Source organism: Clinocottus analis, unplaced genomic scaffold (assembly GCF_023055335.1).
Source record: "Clinocottus analis isolate CAN_PGR_092001 unplaced genomic scaffold, fCliAna1.0.p SCAF_10, whole genome shotgun sequence".
Classification (NCBI taxonomy): domain Eukaryota; kingdom Metazoa; phylum Chordata; class Actinopteri; order Perciformes; family Cottidae; genus Clinocottus; species Clinocottus analis.
In genome coordinates this window covers 16698450-16713275 of record NW_027175821.1, presented here as the reverse complement: position 1 = coordinate 16713275, position 14826 = coordinate 16698450, and the positions used below count along the sequence as shown (strand labels likewise).

Genomic DNA, 14826 nt, shown 5'->3' with positions numbered 1-14826 from the left:
CGTACGGGTCTCTCAATTGTACGCCTAATTGAAATGAATTTACCTCTGAATCCACGTTAGTCCGCACCACATTTGGTTTTGAGAGGATTACTCTATTCCATTGAGGTCTAATGGGCTTTCTTGTCAAAACCAAAGCAAAATAATGAAGCTCTAATGAGCTTAATGACTTCAGTGGGTAAGCATCCTTCGTCTGATTAGAGCCCGTCCACCCCGCAGGCCTTCAGGGGAGTTGATGAAAGGATTTTTTTTTTGTTGGACGACCCAATAATGAAACTTCGCCCTTTTGCTGATATCTCTCATGCTGGTTTGTCCGCTGTGATAGCACATGGAGGGTGTAAAGGAGTTCAAGACTCGAGATGAGACGGCAACCATATTAGGCAGCATTGCAGAGCACATGGTCGATCTAATCTTGGCTCCAAAAACTCTTTCTTTTCTCTCCTAAAATAACAGTAGTTTTGATTTATCAGAGTGCGTTCTGTCCAAGCCTCAGCATCAAACGGCTCCTTTACTGGGTTTTCAAAGTGTTGTCTGTTTTCAATCCAGTCCAACAGCCCTAAACAGCCTCATTTAAATGCTCCTCACAGTTTAGATGAAACCGGCCTGCTGAGTCGACGTGACTTCTCAGAGACATCGTTGCCACTGTATACGATTACAACAGCTTTTTCTGTTGTTTCTCCGCGTCACACAGTGTCAGATAATGTGCCGTAGTCACTTTCCCAATGTGTGACTGTACAGTCGCAGAGTCAGTTCCTCCGTGATGATTTGTGCAGTTTGATCCTCAATCAAGGAAACAATATAAATATAGTTCTTGCAGCCTGAGTATGATAGAATGTTTTCTTTCTTGTTCAAGAAACTGTGTATTATTGGCAAGAGGGTGTTTTTTTTAAGTATATTAAGCTAACTTTTGAAAAAAGTATTAGAGGTGCAATGTCTAAGATATGGCGACAGCATTTGTTTCGTACATTCACAAACTGAAGTTACTTTATCAATATAATATAACGAGCTTCCAGCGTGGATGTTGTGTCAACATACAGAGGGGACAAAAGGAAAGAGATGTGCTGTGAATTACAGGAATCAGTGCCGACATTTCTGTTCTATTCTGAGATGCAGAACGTTGTCGTTTTCGGCCTTCAAAAGAATTTCAATATTCCAATATCTTTTGCCATGACATGTTTGAAGACAGAGAGAAAAATGAAGATGAGATCAGTCGTATTGCCCTGTTGACTGACATGTTTTATGTTAGCTGTTAAGTGGATATGTTATTACAATGGCACTACACTCCAAAGCAGAAGTCAGACTGAGATCAGGTGAAATGTAACAAAAGAAAACTTTATGCTTCAGGTTTTAGATTACATATTTGTAACAGAAAACCCGACAAGCAGTAGACGGGTGTCCTAAACAGTAATGCAGATAGCTAGAGCTAGACTCGTATGAAGGCCACTGTTCTCCAAATAAAACATATGTAGACAATGCAGTTGAGTTGTTTGGGATTGTTAATTTGAAGGAGATCAATTTGCTGCTGCTGTTCGGTAGAGATGAGTCGCACCGGATCAACGCTGCACTAAAGTTACTCGCCCCGTGTTGAATCAGCGTTTCCGTGTCGTTCTCTTCCACCCAGGTGGCGGAGACTCGCTGTAAGAAGGTGTGCACCTCGAAATCGGACCTGCGGACCAACGACTTCAGCATCGTGGGCTCGCTCCCGCGGGACTTTGAGCTGTCTAACTTTGACTGCTACGGGAAGCCCATCAACAACGCCAGCGCTCACGGCAAATCCCAAGCCAAGCACCACAAGAGACTTCCTCCCCCGAAACCGGTCATCCCCTCCGCGGCCAAACGAGTCGATCTGTACGCCCGGGCCCTCTTCCCTTTCTCCTTCCTCTTCTTCAATGTGGTCTATTGGTCCGTATACTTGTGATTATTGAGAAAGTATCTTGTGTCGTAAAGTCCCCCCACTTCACTCCCACAGGTTCTTTGTTGATTTGATTACCTTCAAAACAATTCCAAAAGTGAGTACGTTTACATGCTATTCTCCTGGTTTCCAGTCTTATCCTGTTATTGATCGTATTCAGGATATAGCGTTTACATGGAACATGAAACACCTGGTTATTCATAACCCTTTCTACGCGGTCACTAGATTATCCAGGTTTCTGATCGTCTGCCTGCAGGTAATCTCACCGTCTCAGCCTCCATGTTCTGTAGAAATAATACGCAGCAACTTGGATATGGCCGAGGGATCCTGTTTTCTATCGGAGTAATCCAGCCAGCATGTTCAGGTTTCTAAAAACCAGAATATAATGTTTACATGACTAACGGATAACAGGGATATGTCAAAAGAAATCACATGGTACCCAGGATGCGCATAAGTGCGCTAATACCTTTTTAATGAATCTCAATCATACGAAATAATTGCAGCGGAGAAAATTAAACGGTGTATTATTACATTTATATTGACATGAAAACAGACAACTATCATGATTTGTGTGGTTAACAAAAATGATAACAACTCAGTATTTCTTTACCTAAAGTGTATAAACAGCATCTTGTATTGGAAAACATACGTTGTTGATAATGGTACTTCAGAGGTTAATACAGGTTTGGCTGATTGCGTAAGAAGCGATCAGAGGATGCACAGATCTATAAAAGAGCATTTGTAAATAATAAATTCAGTTCAGCATCGAGTCACGGGGAGTCTGCCCACACGTTTAATACGTTTACACATTTATTTAAGCTTCAATGCAACGTGTAACATTATCACATTGCATGCTAGAAAGAAAAAGAAGAAAAAAATTGCATGTATATGAAGATTCAATCTAAATATCTGTTTATGAAGTATGTTACATTTGAATACTCTTACGGTTTGCTCTCGAGGAGATACTCGTGAAACACTGTGTTTCTGTTCAGATGGTTTTGTGACACTGCCGCCTTTCCACCAAATGTAACGTTCGACATCGCCCACCTGTAGCGTGTGTGTAAATGGGTCACTCGTGAGCTGTGACCATGTGTTGGTGAACTTTACAAGCAAAGACTAAATATATATATATATGACCAAAACACTTTTCACCATTTGATGTGATTAAAAGGAACTCAGAGATTTCAATTCTCAAACGCCGCACGCTCGTTCTTTTCATTGAGTCTTTTCATCCTGAACGGAGCGAGGCAACATAAAGTCTGTCTGCGTCTCCCTTGTGCTGTGCCGACACGTCTCCTGCACGTCGCGCAACAACACAGCTGTTTCTCCCACCGAGGTTTGACCCATCCTAATCAACCGTCCCCGGCCATCTATTATGCATGCAAACCTGCCTGGAAAATGACCCCTGACTATCATTTGCGAGGCTTCTCGTATGAAATCAGTTTCCAGCTTAACGAAGCGAGATGGACGCGGACCTTATGTCATGACAACAGGGTCACATTAATGGAGTTTGAAGCAAATTGGACTGGAATTGCTCATGTAAAGGAGGGAGGGACGCTGCTGGGGTTTGTTTTTTTAAACGAGAAAACACTTCTTTTTTTTTTTCCTACCGCTCTCTTGTTCTCTTTATGGCTGCCATGGTTACAGACATGGAAGAGGATTTTTGTCTGTCACTACAAAGACAATCCTGCCTGAGTCAGACTGTAACTACATGCACACTCAAGTGGAAAAAAAAAGCCTCTTAAATCACAGATGAATCTTGAATCACGAAGAGACGCATCTGTTTTCACAGACTGATGGAATACTTTAGTTGCATTTAGTTTTGACTCATCTGAGGACTAATTTCAGCTCTGACAGCATCTCAAATGAGAAAGATTCTGCATTGCAGTGCCCTCCAATGGCCACATCTATATTGGTTTAAATGGAATAAGGAGATTGAATGCTCTCCTGGGAGAAAACAGATGTAGTGCCAGGTTGTGTGTGGAGTATAATAATGGCACTGCCAGAAAAAAAGGTTGATTTTCGTTTGATGCTAAAATACTGGTGAAGGGTTTTCAGCAATAATAGTTCATCTTCAGTGGTAAAACTACACTCAATTATTAATGTAAACCTCTAGAAGAGCTGAAATGAGATTCTGCATGTTCACAGTTGCTTTTCTTAAAACTTGTGTAACATCTTATAATCACCATCATCAGCTCAGACTGTGACCTGCAACAAACACAACCCTTATTTCAATAAACCAGATGAGATGGCAGATCCCCAGTGGTGCAAGGACACTATGTTAAGGGGGTTTACAGATGAAATCCTCGACACCAGGACACAGTGGAGGTATCCAAGCGTCCTTGTGACTCATGTGCCTCTTTGTGTGTGTGTGTGTGTGTGTGTGTGTGTGTCTGTGCATGAACACCCCCGCAGCCCAGCACCCTGCTAGCAGCACAGTGCGGTAACCTATATCACACAGGGTGCTTTCTAATCCAACCTGACCTCTCACCAGGCTGCCACCCGGGCCACCGAGAAACCCACCATGACAGTCAGGCAATGATTAGTGGAGGAACCGTGGGGGAGGAGAGGCCACGGGGCTTATTGGAAGCTCATTTACTGTGAACAAGGCTCTCACACATCAGTGGTGCGCTTTTGCAACATTCTCCTAGCCCTAAAAATGCACACAGAGGAAGCGTTGGATTTCTATTGAGCAGCATCTGATGTGATAGAATATTCAACGTAGTTTTCTAACACTATCATAGAATCAATGGTATATTATTCTGGTGACACCCATCACTTCTGTTAGTGTGGTCCATTGTTCATTTATTGCCATGGTGTTGTGAGGGAACGGCCGTGGTTTTATCTGAAACCTGAGACGTGATAGGCTGTTTTCCAAATGCCACAGTGGATTTCAAGTCAGCCACGGGTTCCCCATTCTGCAGTCTTTTTGGCAGAGCTCGAAAAGTGGAGGTGTAGAAAGTGTGGAGGGTGCCATTTGCTGTCAGAGGTCAACGTGGCGCGGAGCTCAGTTCCAGCCAGACTCGACCAATCTGTAAAATAGCTGTGACTGTGGGTCCTGTCATCACAGTTAGTTCTGCCCAAAGCAGAGAAAGGACAGCGTGAGCTCTGACAAGCCTGGTAGTGGAGGGAGTAGACGATCACTACAGACAACGTGCCACTCTCAAATCAGACTAGTGTGTCTTTGAATTACATTGGCAAATATTGAAAACAATGTTTTGTATATGTTTTAACATTTTGAAATTGGGTGTTCATGACCATCGGCCAGAGGTGTCGAACATACGGCCCGCCATGGGGTCCAGCCGGGCCCGCCGGATAACTGTTCAAATACTGTGACGGAGAGCATTTCTAATCTTTCAGCAGATTTGGAGAGCCAAAAGAAGCATCAAGTCAAGTCATTTGTAGCATTTTCAGTTGCAATCGATGGGAGCACTGACATTACTAAAGATGCTGCTCAACTGGCCGTCTTCAATCGTGGTATTGATGAGATTTTGGCGGTCCCCGAGGAGTTCCTTGAGTTCATACCTATGACAGATACCACCACAGCCAATGGCATTGTTAACGCTCTGGTAGAAGCGCTGGACCGGGTCAGAGTGGACCGGGTCCTAGTGGGCTGGACCCGTGCTGTCCGTAGGGCTGCAAACGCTGCACCATCAATGAGCGGGAGAAAAACATACGCCGTGGGCTGAATTTTGGTCTCTAACTACATATACCTTGAAATAGGGTTTATCATCCAAAAACCTTCACCAATGATTTCAACATAGAGAAATACTGTCGTTATGTATGCAATATCATGTTATGATTTTACTGGTCTGGCCCACTTGAGATTAAAATGGGCAGCATGTGGCCGCTTAACTAACATGAGTTTGACACCCCGTTTTGCCATAGTGTCATTACACAACAATTTCTCCACTGGACACATGAAAACATCAAGCAGGAAGAGGTTCAGGAGGATGCATCATTAGTAAAAGGCAAAGAGACATAAAACAAATGGATGCAAGAGATGAAATACACAGTGCAGACAGCTGGAAACGCTGAGTATTGTTGATGAGCCAAAGGATGCTGTTCAACAGCACCGCACCTCCACACACGTTGTTTTCATAACTAAGAGCCCAGTTTGAGCTCAAAGTTATAAACCTGTGTTTTGTTTGTGAGTAAATATGACTGAGGACTGAAACAACAGCATATTCACTTTCATAACACTCTTTAAATGTATAACTTTTATATAGATTAGATGGGCTTGAGTTGTAAACCTCTCATCTGGTGCGAGGCTGAAGCAATGTTTTCGAGGTCAACTTATAAGAGGAGCTCAGAGCAACATTGCTACCAATTGAATGGTATTGACGTAAGCTGATGCAGTCAAAGTGTCCAGTCTCAGCACTCTTCCTGACCTTGGAGCCCATCCCGGCAGGTTTAACTCCCCAGAACTGTCTTATGGCAGTAAATGCTTGGCTTAGCAACTTCTGTGTGTCCAGAGTCACGTCAGCAGCGACTGTACTCACTGTACTGGTTTCAAGTCCCTGGTTCATTTACACGACATAGAGAATAACGCCATGTCGTAAGTAGAAGGATTGGTTTAAATGTTTTTTTGGAGTCATAACTTCCAGTTGCAGTTCAGATGTGCTACTATAATGTGAACAAATCACGATGGTTGTCATAAAACATCACACGGATATATCATGCCCCTATGGACGTATTGTTTGTACTGTTGGTTTCTTTTGTCTGACCAGAATGCATGTTGCTAATGTACATTTCTGCAACCCATTATACGTTGGATAGGATGGGTTGCATACGTTGGATACGCTGAATGGTTAAGTTTCTGAATCAAACATATCTTCCATACATTTCTTATCCTTTTTCACACTGTCAGAAATGTACAATATCACACGCTTCACGTTGTGAGACTATTATGGTTGGAAAAATATCCAACGGCAACAACCTAAGTAGTTTAATCTCTGCCCTGGACTCTATTTGTGGACTCCATTGCACTTAAAACACTTTTCTATACCAGATGAGCCAATCCAGATACTGTCACATGCTCAAGATTCTTTTAACTTGCAGTTCAGCTGGGTGGGAAACCTTCGTAGTCATGAATGTGAGTTTCTGTGTTCGTGCAGTCTGAAACACAGAAGCTTCCTGTTCAGTCAACGCAATGACAGATTCCACTTGTATGAAATCTGTCATTGCCGGCAGTATGAGATACAACCAACTAATTCATACTTCAAGCTGTCTAGTGTCTTGGCGTTCTCTTTTCTTAGATAGAGTATTCAACTCATTTGAAAAAAGGACAAATCGCTTGAGATTCTCTTTCCTCAACTCATTTGTGAAGGTCTGAACATCATTTAAAAAAATGTAAAACAACAACATAGGAGAGAAGAAAGCCAGGAGTCCTTTTAGGCTCCAAATGGACTTCCAGAGAATAACCGCTCAAACGCTTATCCATCGTTTCTGCGTACTGCAGCTAATGACGGCAAGGGTTTCATTAAAAATCATTAAACTCTGTTATACCAAAAGGTCACGAGTCAGATCCCCACAGGAACAGCCGGCGTGTGTCCATCACAAGCTGAGTGTCTTGTTGCACAGCCCTTGAGTGAGACACTAAAATGTTACCCATTGTAAGCCTCTCTAGATAGGAGCAACAACTAAATGCCAGAATTGTAAATGAGAGAAGTCGCTGCAGAGGATTTCCGGGACACAGAAGACAATGGTTAAACATTTCTCAAAAAGGTCACTGACTTGGTTTGAGCAGCTCCAGAGTGCTGGATTCTCCAGGAGGTCCACATGTTTTCATTAGCGCCTCCTTATAATGGCCCATCTCACTCTCGAGGTTTATTCGCGTAAATTCACTCGAAGGTAAACATTCTCACGCAGCCAGCGGGCTCATGATTTGATTATGAGTTACTCTCATTTCATTCCCAAAAACTCATTAGAACGCTCCGCAGCTGTGCAACAGTTACATTATCTCGCAGGCTGCATATTCAGTGAATTGCGGAAAGTGCTGGAAGATAATCAAACTGGAATTGCATATCAGGCGAGCAGCCGCAGAGAGAATCCATGCATGACGGAGCCTCAAGGTCAAACAGATGAGCATATGTGGGTATGTGAAACACAAGCGGCTGAGCGTGCAATGTATTCTGCCATGAGTGGGATTGTACAGTGAGAACGACACCTGAGAGCCAATGTTTGCACGTCCAGTGCATGCACAGTGCAACAGGTCTGACACATAAGGGCCCCTCTCTTGTTCCGTTCAACTTTAGTCTCGTAGTTTTGGTCATGGTCCCTATTGCACATATACATCTTGTACTGAAAAGTGATTTGCTGAAATCCATAATCTCTTTATAAGAAGTGGATTCAGTCTCCGGGATGTCTCCCATCTGCTCCTGGACGAAGATTTTGATGTCTTGAAATTGACATTTTGGCCGTTGCCATCTTGGTTTCCTGCAACTAACAGGGGAGGGTGGAGGTAAGTACAATCAAATGCTAAATAAAACATTTATATTGAACCAAAATGTTCCAATTAGCTTTCACACAGTGAAAACAATCTGTTAAAAGGGTAAAGTTGTGAGACAAAAACAGCGACAACTCCCAGACAGACAACACTGTACCGGTAATCACAAGGTAGCCGTGTCCTAAAGAATAGCCTTTGTATAAAACATTATCATTTTCCTCTCATTTCCAGGACCTTCAACATTACGTTACGCTCACAACAATACATATATGACCCACAATATCGATGTAAAAGTGTCTCAATCAGCCGCTTACAATAAGCGAAGGACAACAACCTCTTCCAGAAATCACAAACATATTACTATTATTGTGTTTTTGTTTGAGGTGGCCGGGGACACAAAGTGATGTCACATTGTTACACGGAAATACAAAAACTTTCAGGGGTCTTTAAATAGAACGTCTCTGACGTTAATAAAAAGAATATTTGGAAACTATGATTTTAACCTAACACACCTACTGGTTCCTAGACTATTTTCATGTGCAACAGTTAAATAATTCAGATGCTCTCACTTTGATTTTATACAGTTTGACTTGTATTAGTTATAGGAGAACTATTAGTCTTCTATAACTTGTTTTTCTTGCATTCTATCCAAAATAAATTACGGCCAAAACCAAGAAAATAGGACTCAAGTTATGACATGTCCTCCCCTACATTTCCTCATGGAGCTAAATGAAGACGTGGTCTGTGGGATGTGCTGTCCATGGTGCTGAAATATGATACACACTGTTGCTTCGAACTGCCACCACCCGTAGCTTCCACCTCATTAGTCTGGTCCCACACTCCCGACCAATGATTAATATACATCTGTCTGTGCGGGCTGAGATATGCATATCATAAAACAAGGGGACAGGGATCTATTTCCTGTTAGCTGTGAAGCAGCTCTCCTCCATTTAACGCTGCTCTAAATGGCAGTTACAGCCAGCCACAGATTTACATTGCATTGATTTGTATGCAGATGGTGGAAATAAACGCTGGATCAAAGTTGGAGAGGAGTTTCACTCCTGGAGGGCATGAGTGATGGCGTCCAGCTGATGCACTTGATGAGTTTTCTCAGTTTGAAATGTTGGCCTTTAATGTGCCATAGAGGAGACTTGTGGTCCTACAATCTGCAACTATAGGGGAGAAAAGCAATTAAAATCTGTAGGCCAAAGACATTCAGCCCATTGAGTGACAGTATAACTGTGGAGATGATACTTCTAGGGTCATGAGTCTGAGAGTGAAGTGATCTCCAGCAACCTTTATCAGACAGGTCTCTCCTCTCTCCCAACACCTTGTGCTCTGACTTGTGCCAACACCAAGATACTCCGCTGTGCTGCTGATGTGTAACGGTCCAACACTGATACTACAAACACATGCAAGTCATTTAATTGGTCTTTTCACTTTTACATCAAATTGAACGGGTCAGTAAAGAAGGGAGGTTCAGTTAACACATGCTCAGTGAGGAAAAAGCCCTTTTGACATACAAGTGGAACAACCTGTTTAACAAACTGTGCCTAACTGCACATGTAGTGGCCCTGCAGGGGTGTTATGAAATGACCAATGTGGCATGTGTGCATGCCCAGTGCTTCTGACTAAAGGTGGCCATGTGCAAAACAAACCAGAGATGTATTCCCCATTGCATAGCCGAAGGTATAGCGTTCACTCTTGGCACAAAGTGCTCGCCGCTCGGCTCTTTCCGTCTCCGTCCGCCTTCTCATTAGCGTCCCTCACTTGTGGGTGTGATGCTGAAAGGATCTCCGGCGCGCCGAGCGGAGACGCGCAGTGTCCCTGTTGCGCTTAGAGGAGGCATCAGCTGCCGGCAGGAGGGGAGCGACGAGGAGGAGCGGAAGAAGAGACAGCAGACCTTACATTGCATGCGACCATTCCTTCACTGCTGGCGTCCCTTTTCACAGCTAGCGACCTGCAGAAGCAAAAGAAGAAGAAGAAGGAAAAAAACGCTCCTTTTGCTGCAGATTTGAATTGTTTTCTCCCAAAGGCTGAAGGTCTCCAACATGTGTGGGATCTAAACAGCGCCGGAGACATCGAGGAATATCAAAAGTCCCCTCCGTGGTGGACGTGGACACCTAAACTGTGGACATGGAAACGATAGTGAATTTATCCGTGTCAGTTCTGCTGGTTTTATGGGGGTGCGCGCTCGGAGGCTCGCCCAGTGTTCAAATCGGTACGTATCCATTAGTTCCAACATAACAAGCACTTGGGTTAAAGCGACGGGTTTTCCTTGTTTGTTTTTTTGTGTGTGTGCGTAAAATGCTGAGAAAATGTTAAATGACCAGAGAACAATGTGCGAGTGTAGCTCATGTTTGTATTTGGGTTTCAGGGGGACTCTTTCCAAGGGGCGCGGATCAAGAGTACAGCGCATTTCGGATAGGGATGGTTCAGTTTGGCACCTCGGAATTCAGATTGACGCCCCACATTGACAATCTGGAAGTGGCGAACAGTTTTGCTGTCACCAACTGCTGTAAGTGACAAAATCCCCCCCCCCCCCCTCTCCTCACACACCCTCCCCTCCATCCGCCCTTTGTTTTATTGAAACACATCCTTCTTGCAAGTGTGCACGTCATCCATATGTCCAACGCTTGTATGGTGCGTTTGTATGGGATGAGTTTTGGGTTGAATGCATCGGCTTTAATGATGGTGATGGGAACCATGTGTGCTGTCAGCAAACACGTCGAGACTGTCGGGAGGACGAGCGAGCATCGTGTAGGCAGGGGGAAAGTTGGTTTCCACAGTAACAGTCAGTCACATCCATCCCATTTCCATTCCTTCAGACTCACAGATGGACTCAAAGCTGCAGAAATATCGATCCCGCTGCTTCTTTTCGTCCAGCGTGCCTTCTAAAGACTAACGTGAGTTTAGCGGGACTTGATTTCAATGAACATCACATGGATGGAACCACATGTAATGCACATTGGCTCTACTACCAACGACGAGATATACTTGATTTGGTATTCCTTGGTATATGAAAAAAAGAAAACCCACTTGCAATTAAATAGATTAAGATTCTCGCTCTCGCTCTCTCTCTCTCTCTCTCTCTCTCTCTCTCTCTCTCTCTCTCTCTCTCTCTCTCTCTCTCTCTCTCTCTCTCTCATATGTCTTGAGGCAAAACGCGAGCTGTGACATGTTGAGGTGGACATTTCTTCTCGCAGCGTGTCGCGATGCCACTTCTTTTCCCCGCTCAGGAGCAGCGGGGCTCATCCATTATTGTCTCTTTATGACGCCGCACACACAGATGTACAGTGGACATAATATCGAAGATGAATATGACGAGTTGAATTCACAGCCGAGGCCCTTTATGAGCGTCAGTTCCTCGGGGAAATGCAGAGGATAATTGACAAAGTCGCGACTCAAAAGACAGCTTACGTCCAACTCCGTCACATTTCTCTTTGTCGACATCGAAGAGTTTTTCTTCTTCTTCATAATCTATTTTTTTTTCGCGCCCCTCTTGCTAAAAGAACCAAGATGCTGAGTATTTTTTTCTTTGAAATAGCGGCAAGAAAAAGCAGCAAATTGGTTTTAAGGTCGCAATTTATTTATTGTTTTAATAGGCAGACCTCGTACATTTCATTAGACGGTTGCCAAGCGACTACTCCTCTCCACATCCCCCCCCTAAACATAAATCACACGCTTCTGATTGGTGCGCGCATCGGTCCAATCGATTTCATTACCATATAAAAGCTTCCTGCTTGGAGAGCCTCGTTGCATCCGACAGATCACAGCGAGAGCCATGTCGATGTCCAACATGCAAATATCTATTTGAAAACATGTTCGCCCTTCTGAAAGAGACACACACTCACAGCCTGAGGATTTGTTGGGGGGGTTCCCGAAAATATTCTTTACTTATTTACTCTTGACAGCGAGCTACATTCATATTTATTATAGCAGTACTTATTAACTCTTGTACAAATTTATTTTAAATTTATTTCACATTTTCAAAACCAGATGTGTTTCCTTGTGTGTGTGCGTGTGTGTGTGTGTGTGTGTGTGTGTGTGTGTGTGTGTGTGTGTGTGTGTGTGTGTGTGTGTGTGTGTGTGTGTGTGGTGTTGCATTGAGCTACATTAGCAAACAGTTGCTTCTGAACAGCTAACTTGGTCTAAATCCATTGTGATCTGTATCAATTTCAGCTACTGAGGGTATTAAGTCAGTCTGGCGGTATATCATGAATTAACTCTGATTTTTAAACATGTTTTTATTGGACAGTACATCCTCTCTAGACCGGTCAGGGTGTGAACTGGATGCAACATTTCCGGAGAGTAAACACAAACGATACAGCACGAAGCAGTTCCGGAAGAAAACACAAATCAACACCAGCAAAGTCGTTTTTATTATCGTTCTTGATTTATGGCGCATGAAGACCGCTGGTATCCAGATAGCTCTCTACAAGTCAAATCAGAGTTTTGCTTGTACTTGCAAATTGGGTTTTATATTGGCATATCGAGTATTTATTGTGCCTGCATGATGGTGCATCCTGTAAGCAGCTGACACTGGTGATACGTCAATGCCAATTTAACAACACAGCTCCAATTCAGTCTTCATGGGCTAACATTTAAACAAGCAAATACTAAAACATGCACACAGTCACGGGTGACCCTCAATGGGCAACTGCAGGCTATAGAAAAGGGACAAATGAGCGTCTGGATTTGGATTTGGTGAGTGTTGCCGTGCTGAGGAAATGGCTGTCGCATTTCAGTTTAAAAAGGCTGCTAATAGTTTGAGTATGTTTTTCTCTCTCAACACAGCACCCAGGCTGAAAGTCTGACACATGCACTTGGTTTTCCTCTAAGTGTGTGTGCATGAACACTATCTACCTCCTCTAATTGACTTCTTGAGTGGGAGTTGGTGGGCTGGAGGGAAGAGGGGGGGGTTAGGCCAGTAGATGGCAGTCTGCCTCACACTCTACCTGCATGTGTAATTACAGTGTATTAACGCCGCCGCTTTGCCTTTTGGTAAAATGTACTTCATGAGTGGAGACTAAAGGAAATTGCAACTGACGTGGCATATTGAGAGCTAAAAAAAGGCGTTGTAAGCTTGTTGTTGGGCGCCTCACACACTGCATTACCAAGGAGCTGCTGCATACTGTGTGTGTCAGCTGTGATCTTTCATTTGGGATCCAAACAAAAGCACTTCTGTCTTTAATGAAGAGAGACATGAGGGGAAATGTGGAGCTACATGGCATGTCAGCAGAGTGGACTACAATAATGCCATCTTAATATGTTTGAGTCCTGCATTTTGAAATGATCTGAGGAGCAAATGGTTGGTTCAGACCTTCTTTTTTCTAAATTTCTTTTCACAGATATGTCCTGAATCGGGTCATAATGTAATTCATTGTATGCTTTATCGTTCCTATATATGTATATATATATATATATATATATATATATATATATATATATATATATATATATATATATATATATATATAATACAATAAAGACATTAAATGGGATCATTAAATGAGATTTTGACCAAATGGAGGAGTATCCCACAGACACATCACACTCAGGTTGCACTTGGCCTGCGCAGCAGCATACTCCATCAGTGCAGTGTGTCAGAGACAGTAGGAGGGAGGATGATACATTCCTCCATCAATAACAGTTCATCTGGACAGGCGTGCATCTGCTGCCAAGACCAGGGGAATCATCGGGACTGAGTGAGTGCATGTAAAGCGCGTGTGTGCAGTGGTGTGCCGTCCACCCAGAGCAAGCAATGAATTGGAAATATTCTTCTTCGCACTTCCTAGAATAGATCACCTCTGTGACTCCACGTGGTTAAATGACGAATGCACTGTAAAACACGCCACTGTTGTGAACTATATATATATATATATATATATATATATATATATATATATATATATATATATATATATATATATATATATTTTTATATATATATATGGTGAATGTGGAGATTCTGGGGTCACAGTACTGTTTGAAGTTGTGTTTTTCAACTAATGCTTTATAGGTCAGCAGTAATCTGTTAACAAGGACAACATTTTGGTTGCCAAGTTGTGATATATAATACATTGATGCATTATTTCCTAGCATTAATAAATGCATTAGATACGCGTTGCCTCTTTCATAGAACTCCATGTTCGAAAGTGGTACTTTCTTATTTTTTCCCTGCACAAACTGTCAAAGCAGACATTATGGATCACCCTGGAACATTCCCTGCACGGTTGCACTGGAGAGTAAAGCGGAGCTGCACCAATTTACACATGAGGGTCAATGTACTCGCCACGAAGAATCCAATTCAGCCTGTGATAAGTGGCACGGCGTCTTCCGTGGCTCTGGAGAGAAGAATGAGGAAATAACCCTCAATGATGTCACCTGGGTTACACTTAAATTAACGCTTAGCCGGCCTTTTTTTAGCTGGAGACGTTTAGTTTGAAACATGGCAGCATTTGCTATG

The 14826-nt window shown here is 43.1% G+C and overlaps 2 protein-coding genes across 6 annotated transcripts in view; both read left to right on the top strand.

Moving 5' to 3' along the window:
* The window catches only part of glrbb (glycine receptor, beta b), a 28308-nt gene extending 25203 nt beyond the window's left edge, over nt 1-3105 (top strand). The window contains exon 10 of the mRNA XM_068593334.1: nt 1619-3105. Within this exon, the coding sequence (XP_068449435.1) occupies nt 1619-1915 (297 nt within the window). The 3' untranslated portion in view covers nt 1916-3105. The remainder of the gene's footprint in view (nt 1-1618) is intronic.
* A 7027-nt stretch (nt 3106-10132) lies between these two features.
* The window catches only part of gria2b (glutamate receptor, ionotropic, AMPA 2b), a 45709-nt gene continuing 41015 nt past the window's right edge, over nt 10133-14826 (top strand). For 2 of the 5 annotated variants that reach the window (XM_068593323.1, XM_068593324.1), the window contains exons 1-2: nt 10134-10578; nt 10735-10875. In XM_068593323.1, coding sequence (XP_068449424.1) covers nt 10494-10578; nt 10735-10875 — 226 coding nt within the window. In that variant the 5' untranslated portion in view covers nt 10134-10493. Of the gene's footprint in view, nt 10579-10734; nt 10876-14826 lie in introns of all 5 variants that reach the window. The other 3 variants (XM_068593321.1, XM_068593320.1, XM_068593322.1) reach the window with 2 other exon arrangements.